This window comes from Myxocyprinus asiaticus, chromosome 24, assembly GCF_019703515.2.
Source record: "Myxocyprinus asiaticus isolate MX2 ecotype Aquarium Trade chromosome 24, UBuf_Myxa_2, whole genome shotgun sequence".
Lineage (NCBI taxonomy): Eukaryota > Metazoa > Chordata > Actinopteri > Cypriniformes > Catostomidae > Myxocyprinus > Myxocyprinus asiaticus.
In genome coordinates this window covers 10,732,853-10,753,194 of record NC_059367.1, presented here as the reverse complement: position 1 = coordinate 10,753,194, position 20,342 = coordinate 10,732,853, and the positions used below count along the sequence as shown (strand labels likewise).

Below are 20,342 nucleotides of genomic sequence, written 5' to 3'. Positions count from 1 at the left end.
CTATATCAGCAAGGAGTAAACAGAATGAGAGAGTGAATTCGGATGCTGAAGTATACACCGATCATCGGAGAGAGCTCTTGAGCTGTCGCAGAAACGACTTCTTCAAATCGTCGCATGTGTACTTTTATGTTACATGTGCCTAACTTTGCATGATAATAATAATGCTTATTATTCTTAATAAATGGTATAGTAATACAATAAATCTTCATTCAGTTTGTCATTTTTAATAGCCTATATATAATATATATATATAAAAAAACATTTGTTTAATAATGCGTATATTATTGTATTTATTTATCATGTTTTAGTATCTTTAAACTCAGTTCCAAACTGGGCAGCGTTTCTGGGTGCAGAGATGAGACAACCATAGGTGCATAGCACCCTCATCTGACCATAAATCAACACTAAAGTTATCATAACCTACATGTGTTAACCAAATATTTGAATCATCCACAAAATTATAATTTCCACTGTGTGCAGTCTCCGGATGTATTTTCAAAATCAGAGTGCATTGTGGGTAAGAATGATTGTACAATTACAGGGAACTGTAATTCACTTGGATTTCAGACACTACTACAAAATTGCAGACACCCGAAACAGAGCACTAAATAGTGGATAGGAGCCGATTTCAGATACAGTGATTCCTTCAAAAACAGCGAGTCGTTCACGACTGAAACAATGTAAGTGAACAAGAACGACTTGTTCAAAAACACAGATTCTTTCACCATAAAGGCTCAGGGTTGACAAACCAAAAACTAGCAATGACCAGTTGAACGCATCAGTAAACGAATCTGAACAAGTCTTTTTGGTGAATGGATTCTGACCAGCCAAACCACATGTTCCATACTTCCTTGCATCCAAAACAAGTAGCAATCACGTTAATTGACAGAGGAGGATATGTCTGTAACGGGCACTGAACAACGGATTGGTAAACTACGGTCTATTTTATGTATCAGTGTGCATATAACATACAAAACCTTACTAATATTACTTAAATAGTATGTCAAGTAATATGTCAGCAAACAGAGGGAGGCATTTGTCCTGAAAGCTAGAGTATAGTGAGTGTATATTGTGTATCCATCCAACCATCCATCCATCCAACTGTCCATCCATCCATTCATTCATTCATCCATCCAAACTTCCTTCCTTCATCCATCCATTCATCCAACCAACCATCCTTCTTTCCTTCCTTCTTTCCTTCCTTCCTTCCATCCATCCTTCCATCCATCCATCCATCTATCCACCCAGGATTAGTCAGCACTTTATTACAATAGAAGTCAGTTTATCCTAAATGTATATTATTCTTCATATAATGTAAGATGTATACTCTAAACGGTCTGGGCGCTAGATTTACAATATTCTGGACAGGTCTGGCTCCAGCAATGTGGATAAACGAGGTGTTCTAGAAAAAACAAGAGTAAACAAGAGATTCTCAAGTGGTCATGAAGAAAATGTACAAACTAGACTGTTTGCTGTCTGAGGGCAGCTTAGTTCAATTGTGCATCAAACCCTATTTTTGGAGGTTAGCTAAATTAGGTGTAATGCATCCCCCCAAAAATCCCCCATGGGACATGAGGTTCATTTCATAAATGGACCACAGAAGATGGGTGTTGCTAAATACATTTCAGTTCTATTTGTTTGGAGCTTTTATTTATGGTTTAATCTGTTTTTGGTCAGTCTCTAAGCAGGTGTACGAGGTAAACCCCATAGGCAGGAAGTTGTGGGTAAGGTGTTTACCTACTCAAAATGATTGTTTGTCTACTACATGAACATTTGGAGTGTTTATTTTTTAATGAAACACAGGAAGCTCAGGGCTTGTCTAATGGAGGAGTAATACATCTAATTACTTGATAATGTTCAGTGTGGGAGGCAAAAAAATAAAGAAAGTCTATAGCAAACTGGAGTGTGGGAGATGTAAACAGAATTTAGGAGAACTAAATGGTTTATTTGTCCCAGCCTACTCTAAACATTTCTTATATCATAATCTCAGGCTTGAGTGCTTGTGTTAGTTGACCACATTTACATGCATGTAATTTTCTGATATAGCCTTCTGAAAAAGAGGTTTAAAATGCTCCACAACTATTGCAATATTCTGTTACAGTGTATATTTTATCATACAGTAAATATTAGCTTTGTCGAGTAATTTCAGATGAGCTAACACATTTAGACAGCCTGGTCTCAAAGAATCATGTTACAACACATACATTTTTGTAAGATTATTTTTATGTGGCTTTTTCTACATATTGTGGCAGTTTCCCGTTGAAGTGAATACTAGGTGCTACAACAATGACTGCTATTACCTTCCACACAAATAACAAGTAAACCAACATATTATCCATTCATAAAATTATTTTTTTGCTCTGTTCCTCACACAAGGCTATCTCTTGACATACATTTACTACAGTGCATGAGTTGTAAGACGATGCATTTTAACATCTGCATTATATGGTCAACTGATTTACAAGCTTGATCGAGTGTAATCAAATTGCATGGTAGCTGAAGTGTTGCAATAATCAAGAAATGAATCCTGAAGAGCATGCGTGTCGACATGTTAGTCGAAAGTGTCATAAAGGCACCACAAAACGACGCGGTAGCTTCAGCAATTGCATTTTTCATGTCACATTTGCTTTTTCTGACCCTTTTGCTTAGGTTTAGGTTTATGGTAGAGAGATTATAGGAAGGTTTTGTTGATATCTATTTGGGAGAAAAGTTAATTCGCTTTTAGATCCACACAGTGGACATTTCACCCCAGAACTGCCGTGATATGTGTAAGGAACCACGTAATATCATTTTGCAAAAATGTCGCCGCAGTCAGGATTGGGGAGAAACGGAATACATGTAACAGGATTACGTATTTAAAATACAAAATATAAGTAACTGTATTCCACTACAGTTACAATTTAAATCATTGGTAATTAGAATACAGTTACATTCAAAAAGTATTTTGATTACTAAAGAGATTACTTTGCATTTTATTGTCATTTGTATAATTTAATATTTAGTCCTTTCAGGTGGAAAACATTTATACATATAAATGATGCGATCCAAAATGCATTTGAACAGCGGTGAAACACTTTCTTATGATGTGTTACATTCATACGAGCAGACGTAAGAGAAGAGAAATAAGTTTGAAGTAAGTTTGGAGCAGAAGAAATAGAAATAAACCTTGTGTTAAATTGTCAGTTTTACGCTAAGCTAAAATGCTATTTCTAGCCATTTTACATGCACATATTACCAGGCACGATCATATTTTTCATCAAGTATATTCATGTTGAATCATAATTTTTTTTTCTTCTAGTAAGACCTTTGATATTAGGGCAAAAATTGTATTCTTGATGATAATGTTTGTATTGTTTTCCTGTAAAAATATCTAAAAATCCTTAAAACCATATCAATTTGATTTATCTTGTTTTAGAAACAACACTGCACAAGATATTTAGGTTTTTCAGAGAATGTATTTTTAACATGTGTATTTTGTCTTACTGTACTGGCAGATTGTTTATAGTCAAAACAAGCGAAAAAATCTACCAGTGCTGAAGAAGCAATCCAAAGTATTTAGAATACGTTACTGACCTTGAGTAATCTAACGGAATACATTACAAATGACATTTTATAGCATGTATTCTGTAATCTGTATTGGAATACATTTCAAAAGTAACCCTCCCAACCCTGGCCGCAGTCATGTACTATTCGATACATTATCTATACATTACGGAATTAATATGACTTAATTCCAATTAATATTTAGCAATAATTTTGTGCATGTAAACATGGTGAGTAATGCAAGTTGGCAGTAAACGTACAGTGTCATCAGTGGAAATCATTGTAAAGAAAATTAAAATGTCTTAGTTCACATTTACAACAATAATAATGAAACTAATCAGAAAGTAGAATAAATTCTCATGTTTCATGAAGTGGTTGTCATAGCAACAGGTCATCACAATGCATGGGCTGCACTGGACATAGGGAGGCCACATGGTAAATACGGTTGCAAATGGCAATGGAACTTCAAGAATTTATCAAGTGTGTGGTGCCCGTTGGCCCATGGACAAACAAAGCTATCTTTCATATCAACAGGCTCCCTAATGCAGAGCTAGACCGATGTCAGCTCTGCTGATCAGACTAGCTGTGAAGCACGGACAAGTTCGTAACCACCATAGACACTGAGGGAAATTTTTTGAATAGATCAAAATGGGTTTTCAATGACTGATTCTTAAAAAAAGTACCTTTAGTCCTCTCCAGTATTGAATATTTGGTTGCGTTCTTGTGCAGAGACTATAATGGGTGACTTGTAAATTGAGACTTAAACATATCTTTTATTCATCATATCAAATTTTAGAACCCACACATTGGAAGTGCATCCAGTGAAGTCAGAACAATAATTCCTGTCAATGAAAATGTTTTTCCCCTCGATAACTCTCTAATAGTTTGTTTGGCTCTGGGGTCCACTGAGCATTCGTTGAGAGGGAAGTGTAGAGGCGTTTGGTGGGTTTTGGGGTTGAATGAAAGAGGTGTTTTGTTGAAAATGTTTTCTTTTTACTTTTTCCCTTCTCTCCCCCTGTTTCCTTTCCATTCCTTCTACCTCACTCTCTGGTCTCACCTTTGCATTTCTTTTTCTTTTTTTTTCTGTGAGGGAATGGTGAGGGGTTGTACATGATTTCCAGTGGCAGACTATATAATTGGCCTTTCAGAGGGTTCAGCCATCAGAGTTATTGAGACAGCTGTCTCAAGCAGATCTGAACTGGATCCAGCATAGACTAATCAAACGATGTACAGGACCTTAGGTTTGTGTTTGTTCTTGTGTTTAGCACTTTTAGTCACTGAGGGAAAACGAGTAAAGAGAAGAGGAGAGAGACAGTGGAGCTCCAGACATTTTTTATCTGCTGTTTCTGATGCATCCGAGTATGGCAACCCTTTCCTTCCAGGCGAGTACATCTTACAATATTTAATCTAAGCAAAAAGGTAATTACTTTGCATCACCTTCAGTATTTCAATATTCAATATTTGACAGGTAGGACTGTATTAATATTCCTCAAATTCTTGTTCTAAACCCTTAACCCTAAATAATAAACTTCTGCAATTAATTTAGTCTGAACCCTTTAATGTATAGACTCAAGTGAAACTTTTTTCCAGCCAATTTTAGCCTTAAATATTTTTGTGAGTTTAATAGGCTACTTTTCAAGAAAATTAAGATTAAACATTGAAAATTGACTTGCACTGATAGATTGTTCAGCATTCAAAATTTTACTGAGGTCAATGATAAAATAGTACTATTTGTATACTAAATTGCTATTGGTCTTTTTTCTTCTATTTGCATACTGAATTTTGATTGGTCTGGTCTCCATTACATATATTTAACCATTTATAATCACCTTTACACTGCACAGTGACAATGTGTTGATTGTCAAAAAATTAGATGCATACCAAGTGTCATGACAACGGAAAAAGCAGCTCTAATGTAGTATTTCATTTAAGCAGAATCAAAGCCTAAAACCTAAACTTACCTAAAACTTTAACACTTTTCTTTTGCTGCCTTGCAAGCACAGGGATTTTCTTCAGGAAATGCAAATCTAGTATATTATATATTTATTCAATTCTTTTATTGTGTAATCAGGTTTGGGAGTGTTACTTTTGAAATTTATTCCACTACAGATTACAGAATACATGCTGTAAAATGTCATTTGTAACATATTCCGTTAGATTACTCAAGGTCAGTAATGTATTCTAAATACTTTGGATTACTTCTTCAGCACTGGTAGATTTTTTCACTTGTTTTGACTATAAAAACTCTGCCAGTACAGTAAGACAAAATACACATGTTAAAAATACATTCTCTGAAAAACCTAAATATCTTATGCAGTGTTGTTTCTAAAACAAGATAAATCAAAATGATCTTTTTTAAGGTTTTTTTATATTTTTACAGGAACACAATACAAAAATTATCATCAAGAATACGATTTTTGCCCTAATATCAAAGGTCTTACTAGAAAAAAGAAATTATGATCCAACGTGAATTTTCTTGATAAAAAATATGATTGTGCCTGGTAACGTGCATGTAAAATGGCTAGAAATAGCATTTTAGCTTAGCGTAAAGATGACAATTTACACAAGCTTTATTTCTATTTCTTCTGCTCCAAACTTACTTCAAACTTACTTCTCTGTCTGCTCGTATGAATGTAACACATCATATGAAAGTGTTTCACTGCTGTTCAAACGCACTTTGGATCGCATCATTTATATGTATAAATGTTTTCCATCTGAAAGGACTAAATATTAAATGAAACAAATGACAATAAAATGCAAAGTAATCTCTTCAGTAATCAAAATTCTTTCTGAATGTAACTGTATTCTAATTACCAATTATTTAAATTGTAACTGTAGTGGAATACAGTTACTTATATTTTGTATTTTAAATACGTATTCCCATTACATATATTTTGTTACTCCCCAACCCTATGTGTAATTGTGATTGTGGAAGAACCCCATCAAGTGTTTAGACTGAATCATGATCTTTAGAGCTATAAGACGAATGGTGTATATGCTTAATACTGAAGTACTGTGTGTGTGTATACATGCCAGGGCTCAGCAGAGAGTGCTTGGTGAATGGAATCTCTCTGTTTGAAGGGGCTGTCTGGTCTCCGGAGCCCTGCAGTGCATGCCAGTGTAAAGACGGAGCAGTGATCTGCAGAACCATCCCCTGTCAAGCCAGAGGTTAGGGAACTATCACCTCTCTCTCCCAGCATTCACAGGTCCACCTGATTCATATCAGTTTTTTTTTTTTTTTTTTTTTTTTTTCTGTCAATCAAGTCTAGACACCTTCAAAAGAGTAAATACTGACAACATCAATCTTACTTCATTCCATCTACAGTGGGGTCCAAAAGTCTGAGACCACATTGGGATCTTTTCTTTTCTTTTTTTATTATTTGAACCTGAAAGCAATCAGAATGTTTTTGGATTTTGAAAATTGTAAACAAAAAAACAAAAAAGGACATCAAATGAAGAACAAATATATATATATTAAAATAAAAGGGTAGTTCACCCCAATTGAACATTTACTCACCATCATGTCGTTCCAAACTCGTATGTCTTTCATTCTTATGAGGAACACAAAAGGCAGAATTTTATTCGCAGCCTTAGGTGACTGAGACTGAACATTCTGCCTAACATCCCCTTTTGTGTTCCACAAAAGAAACAAAAGTCATACAGGTTTGGAACAGCATGAGGATGAGTAAATTATGACATCACAGCTCATTTTTGGGTGAACTATCCCTTTAAGATTCTGTTCTATTTCTTGGTCACCATTTCAATGCAAGCAAATTTGTGACAATGATGTTTACACCATTACACCATTTCCTTGCTTCCACTGAAGAACACAAGATGCTCTTTGCAGCATTTTTAAATCATGCTGGATAACATGGATCATAAGTATTTGCACAAACTTGTGGAGTCTATGCCAGCTCGAGTGCATTTAAGCAAAGGGGAAATATACTAAATTACAGTACTAACAAATTCTTTCACACAAATTGTTATGTTGATAATATAATTTGTAATATATGTCTGTTAAATTGGAAATTATTCAAAATAGAAAGAAACATTTTCGTCTCAGACATTTGGACCACACTGTACATTATGTATTTCTTCATACAATATGTTCAATTCTTATTTGTTGATTGCTTCATTGGGTTTCCACTACCAGAATAATTGGATTAATAAATTCTAGTAAGAGCTGAAGAGGACAGTGGGCATCCCTGTGGTGAGGCAAACAGGGAATTATGTAAAACATTGGCTCTTACTGTGGCACAATGCAGTGCTGGGAAAGATGCCATTAGGGAGTGGGTTGCCTGGTAGTGGGTACTGATTTTCTGTTTGCAATACCATGTCTAGCTTCACACACCCAGAAGGTTGTGGCCAGTGAGTCCAACCCCATGTATGTGGAGAAAAAGAGCCATCACAGACTGAAAGGAAATGGCAAACCACCTGTGGGGAAAGAGGTTCTGGAGGTGAAGCCCAAGAGGAACAAAATGGCGGTCACCCCAGCGAAAAAAGTATGTAGATGTACTGTAGTTTTAAATGCGATATCTGTGAGCAATCTACAGCAGTGAGTCTCAACTGGTTTTGTTTCATATCCCGGATTTTACATTGGACATCAAGAAATGTTCTTAAAGGACGTCTTCTCAAGGACGTCATACAACGTGTCCATGTTGGCATCAACCCAATTTGGTTAGCCTATACCAAATTTCAGATGAATTTTGCACCAAAATACCATTTTGATGGAGTTTGATTGGATGCAAGGTCTTTGATGCTGACGTTATATGGTTAGTTGCTTGTTGTTATTTAGAGTGTAATCAAATTACATGCATTTAGCATTGTTTTTCTGCGCTGTCCACAACTCTTTTAGAACAAACCTGCAACCCATTATTAGGTCAGGATAATCCCCACCAGTTGAGAACCACTGATCTACAGTATGTATCATATGTGACTTGCCAATTGTTTTACTACACATTATTGTACATATTTACCTATGGAGACGGTATTGTTGCATTTTTGCATTTTGCCTACCATTTAAGTGTTCTTAAACATTTATGTTGTCTTTTCAGCCATCCCTAAATGTCCCTAAGAAACAGGTGACCCCTCTGAAAAAAAACCAGGAGGTGGTCCTTAGGCCTGACACTGGAAAATTCACCAAGACCCTTGCAGTGCCCACAGGACTAAAGTTTATGAGACGAGACCATTTTGATATCTATGACTATGATGATGATGACTATCTAGAGGATGACAGTGACAGCGATGATGATGACGATGATAACAGCAACATGTCCGTTTTCAGATCTGCTGTTCGCCCTGTAACAATCGAAAGACGCTTTATGTCGCCCACACACAAATCAATCCTACCAAGAATCGAACAGCCCTATGCTCATCCCACCAGAAGATCTGTTATCCTGCCCACTGGAAGGCCACTGCCAGCCCCCAGTGGGCGACCTATGGATCGAGGTATTGGCCGTCCAGGCATCCGTACCTCTGTTCATATAGAGTCTCTTCCAGCAGGCTGCCTGCTTTCAGAGTCTATGATTGCTTGTGGAAACACTGGCATTACCCAAATGCCCATCATCAGAGATCCTGGGGTCAGAAGTTTGTTTCTAGCAGGTGAGGTGAGAGAAGTTCACCTTGCTCATGTGGGTCAATAATAAAGATGTTTTCATGTTTTACACAACTCAGATCCCTTTATATGAGTATTGTAGAATAAAACATCCCTGCTAAAAAGATCATTTTGGATCAGTATGAATTTCCATACCAGTCCCGGCTGGTTCCTACTGATTTGATGTTTGTTACCCCCATTATCTGACACTTTCGGCTGCAGAATAAATTAATCATGGGTGAAAAATATGTCTGCAAAAACATTTTTTATTGACCTTTAAGAGGGGGTTTAAAGTCTGAAATCACTGAAACAGAGAGGGTGTGCAATGCTGTTGAAATCTTATGAGACAGCTCATAAGACTTCAATGTAAACAGACCCTACCGTGATCCAGAAAAAGTGGAAAATTATGCTTGACTTCTTTGTATTTTGCAGGCAACAAAATCAGCAAGATCCCAGCACACGCTCTTGCAGGTCTTCCCAACCTCGAGTGGCTTGACCTCAGCAAGAACAAACTGGATGACTTCTCTCTGGGACTGAATGTGTTTCGGGTGAGGTACTATCAGGGAAACTAAGTAGCAAATGTGTTTCGACTCTATTAGATCATGCTAAGTAATCAGTATAAGTAATAAGTTACAATCATAATAAGTTTTTTCTTAAAGGGATAGTTCACCCAAAAATGAAAATTCTCACATCATTTACTCACCCTCATGCCATCTCAGATGTGTATGACTTTCTTTCTTCTGCAGAACACAAATTAAGATTTTTAGAAGAACATTTCAGCTCTGTAGGTCCTCACAATGCAAGTTAATTGGTAGCAAAATTTTGAAGCTCCAGAATGCGCATAAAAGTAATCCATTAGATTCCAGTGGTGAAATACATGTCTTCAGAAGTGATATGATAGGTGTGGGTGAGAAACAGATCAATATTTAAGTCCTTTTTTACTATACATTCTCCTCCCAGCCCAGCAGGTGGTGATATGCATGAAGAATGTGAATCGTTAAAAACAAAAAAGAAGAATGTGAAAGTGAATGTGAAAATTGATAGTAAAAAAGGACTTGAATATTGATCTGTTTCTCACCCACACCTATCATATCGCTTCTGAATATATGGATTTAACCACTGGAATCTTATGGATTACTTTTATGCTGCCTAGATGTGCTTTTGGACCTTCAAAGTTTTTTTTACCTGTTCTCTTGCATTGTATGGACCAACAGAATTAAAAAATTCTTCTAAAAATCTTCACTTGTGTTCAGCAGAAAAAAGAAAGTCATACACATCTGAAATAGCATGAGGGTGTGTAAATGATGAGAGAATTTTCATTTTCGGATTAACTACTCCTTTAATATGATAGTTCACCTAAAAATGAAAATTCTGTCATCATTTACTCAACCTTCCTTTCTTGAGTAGAACATAAAATGTTAATTTCAGTCCCCATTCACTTTCATTGCACTAATGTTTTCAATACAGTGAAAGTGAATGGTTACTGAGGTTGTCAGTCCTCGCAAAAGTTCTGCTAAATCATCTCCTTTTGTGTTCCACTGAAGAAAGAAACTCATACAGGTTTCGAACAACATGAGGGTGAGTAAATGACGAAGAATTTGTATTTTTTAGGTAACATTTATCCTTCTGTTCTGCTTTTAAACAAAAATGGGTACAATGTTTGGCTTAAATAATGGACTGATAAGCGTATAAAGGTAAAAACTGAGAAAATCCAATGTGTTACAATGGTGAGTTATTAGACTTTGTGGTGCCTCGTAGGGCATGCTGATATTTAGCAACTAGCTGACGTTTTTTTTTATGTATTTATTTTTTAACCTTTTTTAACCTGTGTGCTATACCTCCTGGGCGCCAAGAACAGAATTTGCAGAACAGTGCCAAACAGTGTTATTTTTACATGATTGCAGTACATATCTGTGTTTACTTATGTACGGTAGCATGACCGGGAAATGTCTATTGCCTCATGCCAGATGAACTCTGAAGATATGTGTTGTGTAACTTGGCTTCAATGGCAAGCATTGAGGTTTGTTTTGTCTGGCTTTGGCAGTGTTATGAGTATCTTCTCACCTATTGCAGAACTTGACGAAGCTCCGGAGGTTGAACCTTGATGAAAACAAATTCACTAAAGTGCCGGCTCTCCCTCCCTCCCTGGTGGAGCTGAAGATCAATGATAATAAGCTCAGCGGTCTCACACCTCACAACTTTAAGGGTAAACACACAATTACAATCTCTTTAAACATACTGTTAAACGCTTAAGTACAATTAAAAGTCAGAAATATTCTCCTCTCTGGTGTATAAGTCATCTCTTGAATACTTCATTCTGATCAGTTGGTCAGTTCTGTGCAAATACTGTTGCATATTGACCACTAAGCATATTCCTACATAGCTGTGCTAGTTTCAAATAAATCTTAATAAATGAAGTTAGAGATGTTTTTCATCAAGATTGCTTTATGGTACATTAACTACAGGGATGGTATTAATTGTTGTGATCACAGTAACTCCACAGTTTTTAGTTCACCTCAATCTAGAACTGAATCTGCAGCTTTTGGATCATCATGCCAGATCCTCAACCATTAGGCAACAAATATTGCTGATGCTGGAAACAGATAGATTGATACACTAGGAATACATGTAAATGCCATTTTCTTGTAACTAAATCTAATGTGTTATTCTTGCCTCAGGTTTGTCAAAGCTGCTGACACTGGAGTTAGAGGACAATAATTTCCATGATGGAAATGTCTCTCCTTTGGCTTTCAGGCCTATGAAGAGGCTGATTTACCTCAGACTTGATGACAATAAGTTCAGGGCCATTCCCTCAGGTCTGCCTGTTTCAGTACAGGTCAGTCAAGCTTTGTTAAACATATAATGCCTGTATAAAATCCATTTTAAAAAGCTTATGCACTTTTGAACTTATATTTCCATATAATTTAATGTTGATCTATGCTAATGGGAGTGCAATAATGAATTTAGTCAAAATGTAAGTATAAGAATACATTCTAAGAAAAAAAAGGGGGGGGGGGGGGGGGGGGAGAGCACTTGGAGTTGTAGGGGAATACAGCTTGGGCCTGTAGACCAGTAGGCTTGAAATGAAGACCAGGAGTCGAGGTTTCAATCAATTAGTTGAAGTTTTTACTGAAAAAAGTTGTTTGCAAAATCAAATGGCAGAAGTCAGCAATACAAAAGCCTCTGAGTTCGTAGACAGGAGAAACCCATGCAAAATTACGAACTGAAATCAGGTCCAAAAACATTAATACTTATAGTCAGATACAGCATCAAGTTGACGTCAGTGCTATAGTCTTCTAGGATTCTGATTGGTTACAAGCATTGATAACTGTGGAACACTTCTGAACATGGTCATCTTGTACGTCGTTTATCTCATTGACTATTTGCATGACGCTTTAGTTCTGTATAGGCTCATCCGAGTCGGGTCGTAGGCCAACGACAGTCCTCCCTTTATGGTCATCCATAGGTCTCTGATGTCCAGTTGTCCACTTCTAGACTGCTATTCTAACTCCACTGGACTCCTGAAACAGAAATTCTTGAGAGAAACACACACACAGCTTCTCCTATTCAAGGTCGTATACTACAAAGCTTCTGTTGGAACCTGGCCTTATCCTGTTGGAACTTAAAGCATAGAGAAAACTGTACTTTCTCTCAGGAGAGCTGATGTAGTATTCTTGTTAAATTGGCAGAAACATTCATAATCAAATGCATGTTATTGGGTCATGAAGTTACTAGAGAAGCGGCCTACGTGACCTAGGCCTCTTAGTCAGCAGACACATTGACGCCTAAGACAGACATGGAACTGCATAAAACCACAGAGAACATATATTAAGAGATTATAATAATGAATCATTTGCTCACAAGAATATGATATGTGTGTTATAACGTTGTATACATAATTAACTCATAAGAATACTGATTAGTTCCACTAAAATCATTCAATTAATCAGATTAGGTTAAATGCTGATCAGTTTAGATTCACTCAAAGGATATATATATTGAAGAAGAGGAGGTGGTGATTCAGGCATCCACCCCTTCAGAGTATTGTTGACACTGAACTTACTGTATCTGTACTTGTTCAGGAGCTGCACCTATCAGACAACAAGATAGAGGTTGTGCATTCAGGGCTTCTCAACAAGACCACAAACCTGAGAGTCCTGAACCTCAGCCATAATCGAATCAGAGAGGACCGCATTGATCCAAGAGCATGGATACACTTACTGTGAGTTTCGAAAATACACTTGCATTAAACTCTTGCTCCATCTGTCTCTGTGTCTGCTGTTACTTGCCATCTTGTGGACAGTTACTGTAATGCATAAAGAGATTAATTATTTTCAACCTAAATCTAGATATCTCTATGGATTCAATACTTTCACTTTAAGAAATATTTCTGTTTTAAGATATAAATCAATTAAAAACTACTTTTAGGATGTTCATGCCTGTCTTTATCACAGAAAATTGGAGTATTTGGACCTTTCCCACAATAAGCTGGTTCACGTACCCTCTTTCTTGCCGGTTGGCCTGCGGCAACTCAAATTGCATCACAACCAGATTGAGCGCATTCCTGGCTATGTGTTTGGCCACTTGCGGCCTGGCATGGACTCCCTACACCTGTCTTACAACCGGCTGCGTGAAGACGGGATAAATGAGGTGTCCTTCATGGGCCTGTACAACTCACTGACCGAACTTCTGTTGGACCATAACCAGCTCAGATCCATTCCACAAGGCATTTTACAGTTAAAGGCTCTGCAGCATCTGAGACTCAACCACAATTTCATCAGGTTAGTGAATTCAGACTCACAGTCAACCAAATCAGGATAGTATAACTATAATCAACATTTGTGTTGATGAGCACAGGCATCAGAGTATTAAAGGCCCTATGAAATGGTTGACAATCATTTGACTAGTTAGCATTCATCTCAATGGCAGTTGCATGGCTGGTGCATTTGTTTTGCTACTTGCTATGTGGCGGGTGGTATTAGGGGAAGAGGAAATTCTCGAGAGCATTTTATTGGCAGGATATAATGTCATTCATATTTTGGTTCATTCTCCTGAAAGAGAAAGACTGTAAATTTTAACATTGTGTATCTGCTAAAAGTTTGTTTTGTCTACTGTACTTTTAGGAGTACACTTGCATATATGGATTCAAAGCTTACATGGACAAAAAGCCACAATGGGGTTTCTATTGGGTCTTTAGAGAGCCCAGTTTTCTTTCCTGTGTTAACATATTCCTAATTAAAACAGGAAGTTTGGGTGGGAAATATTGAAGGGATTGTACGTCATTTAAAAATAGACTTTAGTTGTGTCAGAGTTATGAACTATTACTGAGTTCATAATGGCATACTCACTTTTTGCTGCTTGTTCAATATATTTAATTAAAATAGACTAAAGCAAAGTAATTCTCGAGCATTTAGTCACAACTTGATTTCATTGCGTTCCACAAATATGTGATCCATACTAGGAAAAAATAAAGTTTTAAGCAAATATACAAATCCTCTTTTAAATTGTTCATTTGGGTCTATATTTTACTGTATTATAGTGCTTAGTGCCCAACCGATATTAGCCTTTCATCGATATATCGGTATCGGTGTAAATGTTTACCAATATGCGCAGATATGAAAACTTTTTTTAAGAACATATAATGCAGAAAACAATGCTTTAGAATTGGTGTCATTACATAGATTGTCCAGCAGAGCGTGCTCTGACTCCATTGTTTACAGAGCTGACTCTGAGCTGACGTGGCTCTGCAGACAGGGCAGAGTTGAGTGGTAACTTGCTAACTAGTTTGTGAAATACATACTGGAAAGTTAATACAAAATGACCCCATCATTTTCCCTTTTCAGTATAACTCATATAACATTAACCCTGTCCCTGACAACCATGTCACTAATGTTTAACACATCTCTTTGCTATGTTAGCCAGCTATAGTTTGTCAGAGCATCTTTTTGCAGCTCAGCTGACAATGGTGCGGTGGTGGATTGTGTCTGTTGAGTGTTGATTTCACGCTACGCTGTTACCAAGTTGGTGAGACGCAATGCTGGTCCATCTTTTACTCTCTGTGACAACGTGCTTATAGCTAACTTGCTAATCACGTAGCTACTTTCATTGCTTGTCAGCTGAGTGGAAGCTAATGTGTAAACATGTATTCACCAAACTGTTTTGTTCAGGATTCACAGTTTGGTACTCCCTTCAACCGAACAATTCCAGTCGTTGCATTTATAAAATGTAATATTTAAAAGTCTGGTTTTCCACCGTTGAACGTTTCCCCTGAACTTGTATAGCAGAATACGGTGTAACACCGCTGCTGCTGTTTATCTCTTATTTCAGCAGGTGTAAATGCTTTTTGTTTTACAACCTGCCAATAATTGACTGGCAGTATTAATATAGTCAGCATTTGACTGATACTAAACAGCAATACTGATGTTTTTTTAGCTATTTATTTTATTTTCATTTATTCTTTATTTTAATGGTCAGCAATTGACTGATACTAAACAGCAATACTGATGTTTATTTAGCTATTTATTAGATTTTTATTTATTCTTTATTTTAATGGTCAGCAACTGACTGATACTAAACAATACTGATGTTTATTTAAGCTATTTATTTTATTTGTATTTATTCTTTATTTAAATGGTCAGCAACTGACTAATACTAAACATACACTACTGATGTTAATTTAGCTATTTATTTTATTTGTATTTATTTTAATGGTCAGCATTTGACTGATACTAAACATACAGTACTGATGTTTAACTATTTATTTTATTTGTATTTATTCTTTATTTTAATGGTCAGCATTTGACTGATACTAAACACTACTGATGTTAATTTAGCTATTTATTATATTTTTATTTATTCTTTATTTTAATGGTCAGCATTTGACTGATACTAAACATACAGTACTGATGTTTAACTATTTATTTTATTTTTATTTATTCTTTATTTAAATGGTCAGCAACTGACTAATACTAAACATACAGTACTGATGTTTATTTAGCTATTTTATTTTTATTTATTCTTATTTTAATGGTCAGCATTTGACTGATACTAAACAGTACTGATGTTTATTTAGCTATTTATTTTATTTGAATTTATTCTTTATTTTAATGGTCAGCATTTGACTGATACTAAACATACAGTACTGATGATTATTTAGCTATTTATTTTATTTTTATTTATTCTTTATTTTAATGGTCAGCAACTAACTGATTCTAAACATACAGTACTGATGTTTTTTAAGCTATTTATTGTATTTTTATTTATCCTTTATTTTGTCAGTGTTCATTTCTAGAATTTGTTGACAATGTATAATAATAATGTCAAATATTCTTTGATAAAAAAATATTTAAGGAAGCAGCCTTCTGAGTACCATTGCATAGTCATATCAGTGCAAAATCGGTGAACAATCAACATAGAAAAGGTCTGTTTTCATTCCAGCTCAAAAAGTAACTATATTTGTCACCATATCGGTATTTTATATAGGAATTTTCCCCCACTAAAATCGGTATCGGTCGGGCTCTAATAGTTCTATAATGTTTTTTTTGTTTTTTTTAGGAAATTGAATTGTTTATCCACCTCTTATGAGACACACAAATTCTAAAACAAAATTTTCTACATTTACAACATTGTTATGGTTACAAAAGAGGTGTCAAAGGACTCTTTATTTTCACTTTATGTTAATAACAATAATCATTTTCCATAAAGATGTATAAGACATATATACACTCATTTTGTCATAACAGCGCTTTTTGATTCATTTAAAAGAGCCACATTTATTATGTCCCTATGTTTCACTGTAAATGTCATATCCATAACGCTGGAATTGCTCATCCATTAAAATTGTAAATGGAAGTTTACTTAATCCATTTGAGCTGGGACTTCTTGAATACTTTTTGTGGTGTTAATGTAGCATTGATGTAACTGGGCAGGGGATTTCGATTTCCCAGCCTGCTTTGCATGGGACATGATAGGGAGAGTAAATGTTAAAATGAAGTGTTATTTTATGTTTTTTGTGCAAGATGAATAAAAGGGGGATACTTGTTAGTATTAAATGTTTTGTTATGTTGAGATTTAGAAGAGTTTCTGTTCTTGAGCTAACAATGAGGACAGGTATATGTTGCACATGAAATTGATTGCTTGCTTCTTTGAGCTAATGTTGTGCTAACCACAGCATAGTTACTAAACTACACTCTGTAGTGCTTCAAACCAGCATGTTTTTAGCATGGTGACATTCACTTTTACTAGTTAGTTCATAACAAAATAAAATAGATTCATTTGAGCTACATTGGCTCATCTAATTTTGTTTGGTTTACAAATTCAAGTTTTTGTTTTTGTGTTTAGATTACATAGTAATTTTAAGTTAAGAAAACTCATTTCAAACACTGAATCAAGTTCAGCCAAAGAGCTGTTTATTTGTGTGTACCACTCTTACTTTTTAACATTCCGTATATGTGCTTAAAGTTAACTTTGTCATCTTTTAGGTGTACACTAGCATATAGATTAGCTTCAAAGCTAACAGACATGGACAAAAGCCACAAAACTATTTGTTTTTTTTTCATGGGGTCTCTATGGAAAATGGGTCCTGATCTTCTCCCTGCAGCTTTGTCACTATGAACTCACTGTGTGACACTACTGCCCGTGATGACTCTCCACTGGAGTCTGTTCACCTGGAGCACAACCTGATCGACCGCCACCTCATTCCACCCACTGCCTTCTCCTGCATCAAGACCTACCACAGTGTTATTCTGCGGCCCCAGAGATACGAAGAGCACAATGAGTGAGATCCTCATTAAGCTCCATGTGGCCCATGTTTATATAACATCTCACAGCAAGAGTACTGAGCTTGGATTATGTTTTGCCTTATTTTAGTAGTCATAATGCAGAGCTTTATGTAAAATGATGTGAAAATACAAATGCAGGACCTATTTTATATTAGAGGCCTTTATTTTGTTCTCTTGTGTTAATTGTTTTACGGATGTCCTCAGACAGTGTTTTCTATGTCTCAGTTGTCTCCATGGGGGACACACAAGCACATGGTTGTGATTTATGCCTTAAGTGTGCTGTAAGTCTTTTTTTTTTATATAACATGCATAACATTTCTCTTCTTGCTGAGAGGGATCATTGTGTCCAGAGACGTCACACCAGTCTCTGAGAGCCTTAAGGGGGTCACACACCAGACGTGTCTGGCAGACAACATTGCACGTTCTAAAATTCTAAACAATAATTTTTTTATGAAGGCACACACACTGTCAGCGGCGCACAGCTATGACTCCAGAGACTGCTGCTCAAAATTGTGCAGCGTCACATAGTTTTCCATTAAATTCGACCCAAATCATTATCAAAGGACATAGATTGTTTACTCTAGCAATGACTGGATGATAAATTGTGTATTTGTATCTTTCATATTGCCTACACAATGTATTTTCAGTTACAAGTATGTCTTTTTGTGGTTTGACAGCTTGAATGAAACCTATTTAAGGCTATGTATAGAGAAATTGCATAATAGATTTCAAATTGTTCAGTTTGCACAGTTAAACCAGTTTCATACACTAGCCTTCAAACTCATCAATGCCACTTTGTTCATTCCTAAAAAAGTACAAAAATCTTTTTAAGTTTTGTGTGTAGGGTGACTAGGTTTACAACTTTGGACAGGCACCTGCACCGCATTGACGCATCCTGTGTGAGATACCTGTGTCTTGTCCTACCCGAGGCGTGACGTGGTGCTTCTCATCTGGTGTGCGACTGGCTTTAGGCTCTTTGAAAAGCAAACAAGAGTTGAACTTTTTTGTCATTCAGAAAATGCTCTCTGCCTTTCTGCCTTTTTTTCTGTTTTTTGTTTTAATTTCATGTCTTTTAGGATCTTTATGTAGCCTACTGTATGTTGTTTTGGTTTGTTTTACTCCTTCCAATTCATCTGACATTTTTCACTCTTTTATAAATCAAACTTTCATGGGTAAGAATGTCTGTTCTGTTCCTTCAAAGTATATGCAATAGTTCTCTTTATACAGTATATCAGTATTATCCTTTTTTATTTGAATTTTTACCATTTTTTTATTAAACTGCAATATGTTACATACTGTTCTTGTAATACTGTCCTTGAAAGAACACAGCTTATTACAACACCTCTCACTTTCATTATATGCTGTTGTGTTTCAGGATTCTGGTCATGTCATTTGTTTTTAACACAATTTTGTGCTGTAGTTTTTGAATTTTTGTCTTCATTTTTGATACTGTGTGTTGTCTGTGCTGTATTCTCACTGTCACAAACTACAATAAAGTTGAGAGCATTCATCTGGATTCAAAAAGATTTGATTTCTTTATTTTCTTTGCTCTGTCTCCATATACACTGGAAAAATAATTAAAATCATTTTATAGAATGTATTCAAATAATTTCATGACATATTATAGGTACCTCCACAATAATATAATTTAGGATTGTGTTGCCTTCTTTTTCATCCTATTTTGTGGACTACATCTCTGGTGAAAATGATACACTAGCCTCATTCAGAACTGTTGTTTACATAGTTTATATAATCTCCTTCCAGTGTGTGTTCTCATCTCTGGTGTGGGATCAACCTCATGTTGGCCAGTGCTTAGCCGCTCTGGATAATGTGGAGTAGCTTCAGTTATATTTCAGAATAGGAGTCAGCGGTACTGCAGGGTGTCCGCCAATTATTGTTTAATCTCACAGTAATTTTGAAAAATGAAACAATGTGTTATAAATATGCAAAAATCAATATTAGATAAACATCACAGTTGATGTTAACGCTTTAATCTCTGCAGGTGTTTTTCTCTGAAGCTTTACTTTTTCAATGATGCACCAAAAATGAAAGGCTTAAAACTTGACAAAAAAACAAACAAAACCAAGGAGGGTCAAGTGTTTGGTATCACTGTAAAGAAAACTTTTCAAAAATTTTAATGATATAGATTAGGATACATTCTGAGAGTCTAAGCCTAAGCAACTGCTGAAAAATCACTGCAAAAAACAACTTGAGCCAAAAATCACTTTTTTCTTATTTTTCTTATTTTACATTATATACTGTATCTTTGGGTGTAAATAAGGTGGCTCCAAAAAACTTCTTTTGTTTTGTTCCCGGTCATATCAACTGTAACTGAGAAATTTTGTATTGATACGACAAAGCAATCAAAAGTTATAGCATTACAAAACATTTATCATAGTGTCCAAAAATGTCTCCAAACAAATAAA

The 20,342-nt window shown here is 35.8% G+C and overlaps 1 protein-coding gene across 1 annotated transcript; it reads left to right on the top strand.

Annotated features, from left to right (window-relative positions):
* Positions 1-4,768: 4,768 nt before the first annotated feature.
* On the top strand, positions 4,769-19,417 carry LOC127414741 (extracellular matrix protein 2-like). Its single transcript, XM_051652983.1, has 10 exons — positions 4,769-4,925; positions 6,580-6,711; positions 7,885-8,045; positions 8,598-9,144; positions 9,569-9,684; positions 11,210-11,342; positions 11,815-11,972; positions 13,219-13,358; positions 13,591-13,917; positions 17,736-19,417. Exons 1-10 carry the CDS (start codon positions 4,769-4,771, stop codon positions 17,914-17,916), a joined length of 2,052 nt encoding a protein of 683 aa, XP_051508943.1. The 3' UTR covers positions 17,917-19,417.
* Positions 19,418-20,342: the final 925 nt, after the last annotated feature.

Coding starts and splice junctions, on each gene's coding strand:
- LOC127414741 (XM_051652983.1), top strand. CDS start 4,769: ATGTACAGGACCTTAGGTTTGTGTTTGTTCTTGTGTTTAGCACTTTTA. Junction 9,685..11,209: donor TGGGACTGAATGTGTTTCGG/GTGAGGTACTAT, acceptor CACCTATTGCAG/AACTTGACGAAGCTCCGGAG. Junction 11,343..11,814: donor CACACCTCACAACTTTAAGG/GTAAACACACAA, acceptor TTCTTGCCTCAG/GTTTGTCAAAGCTGCTGACA.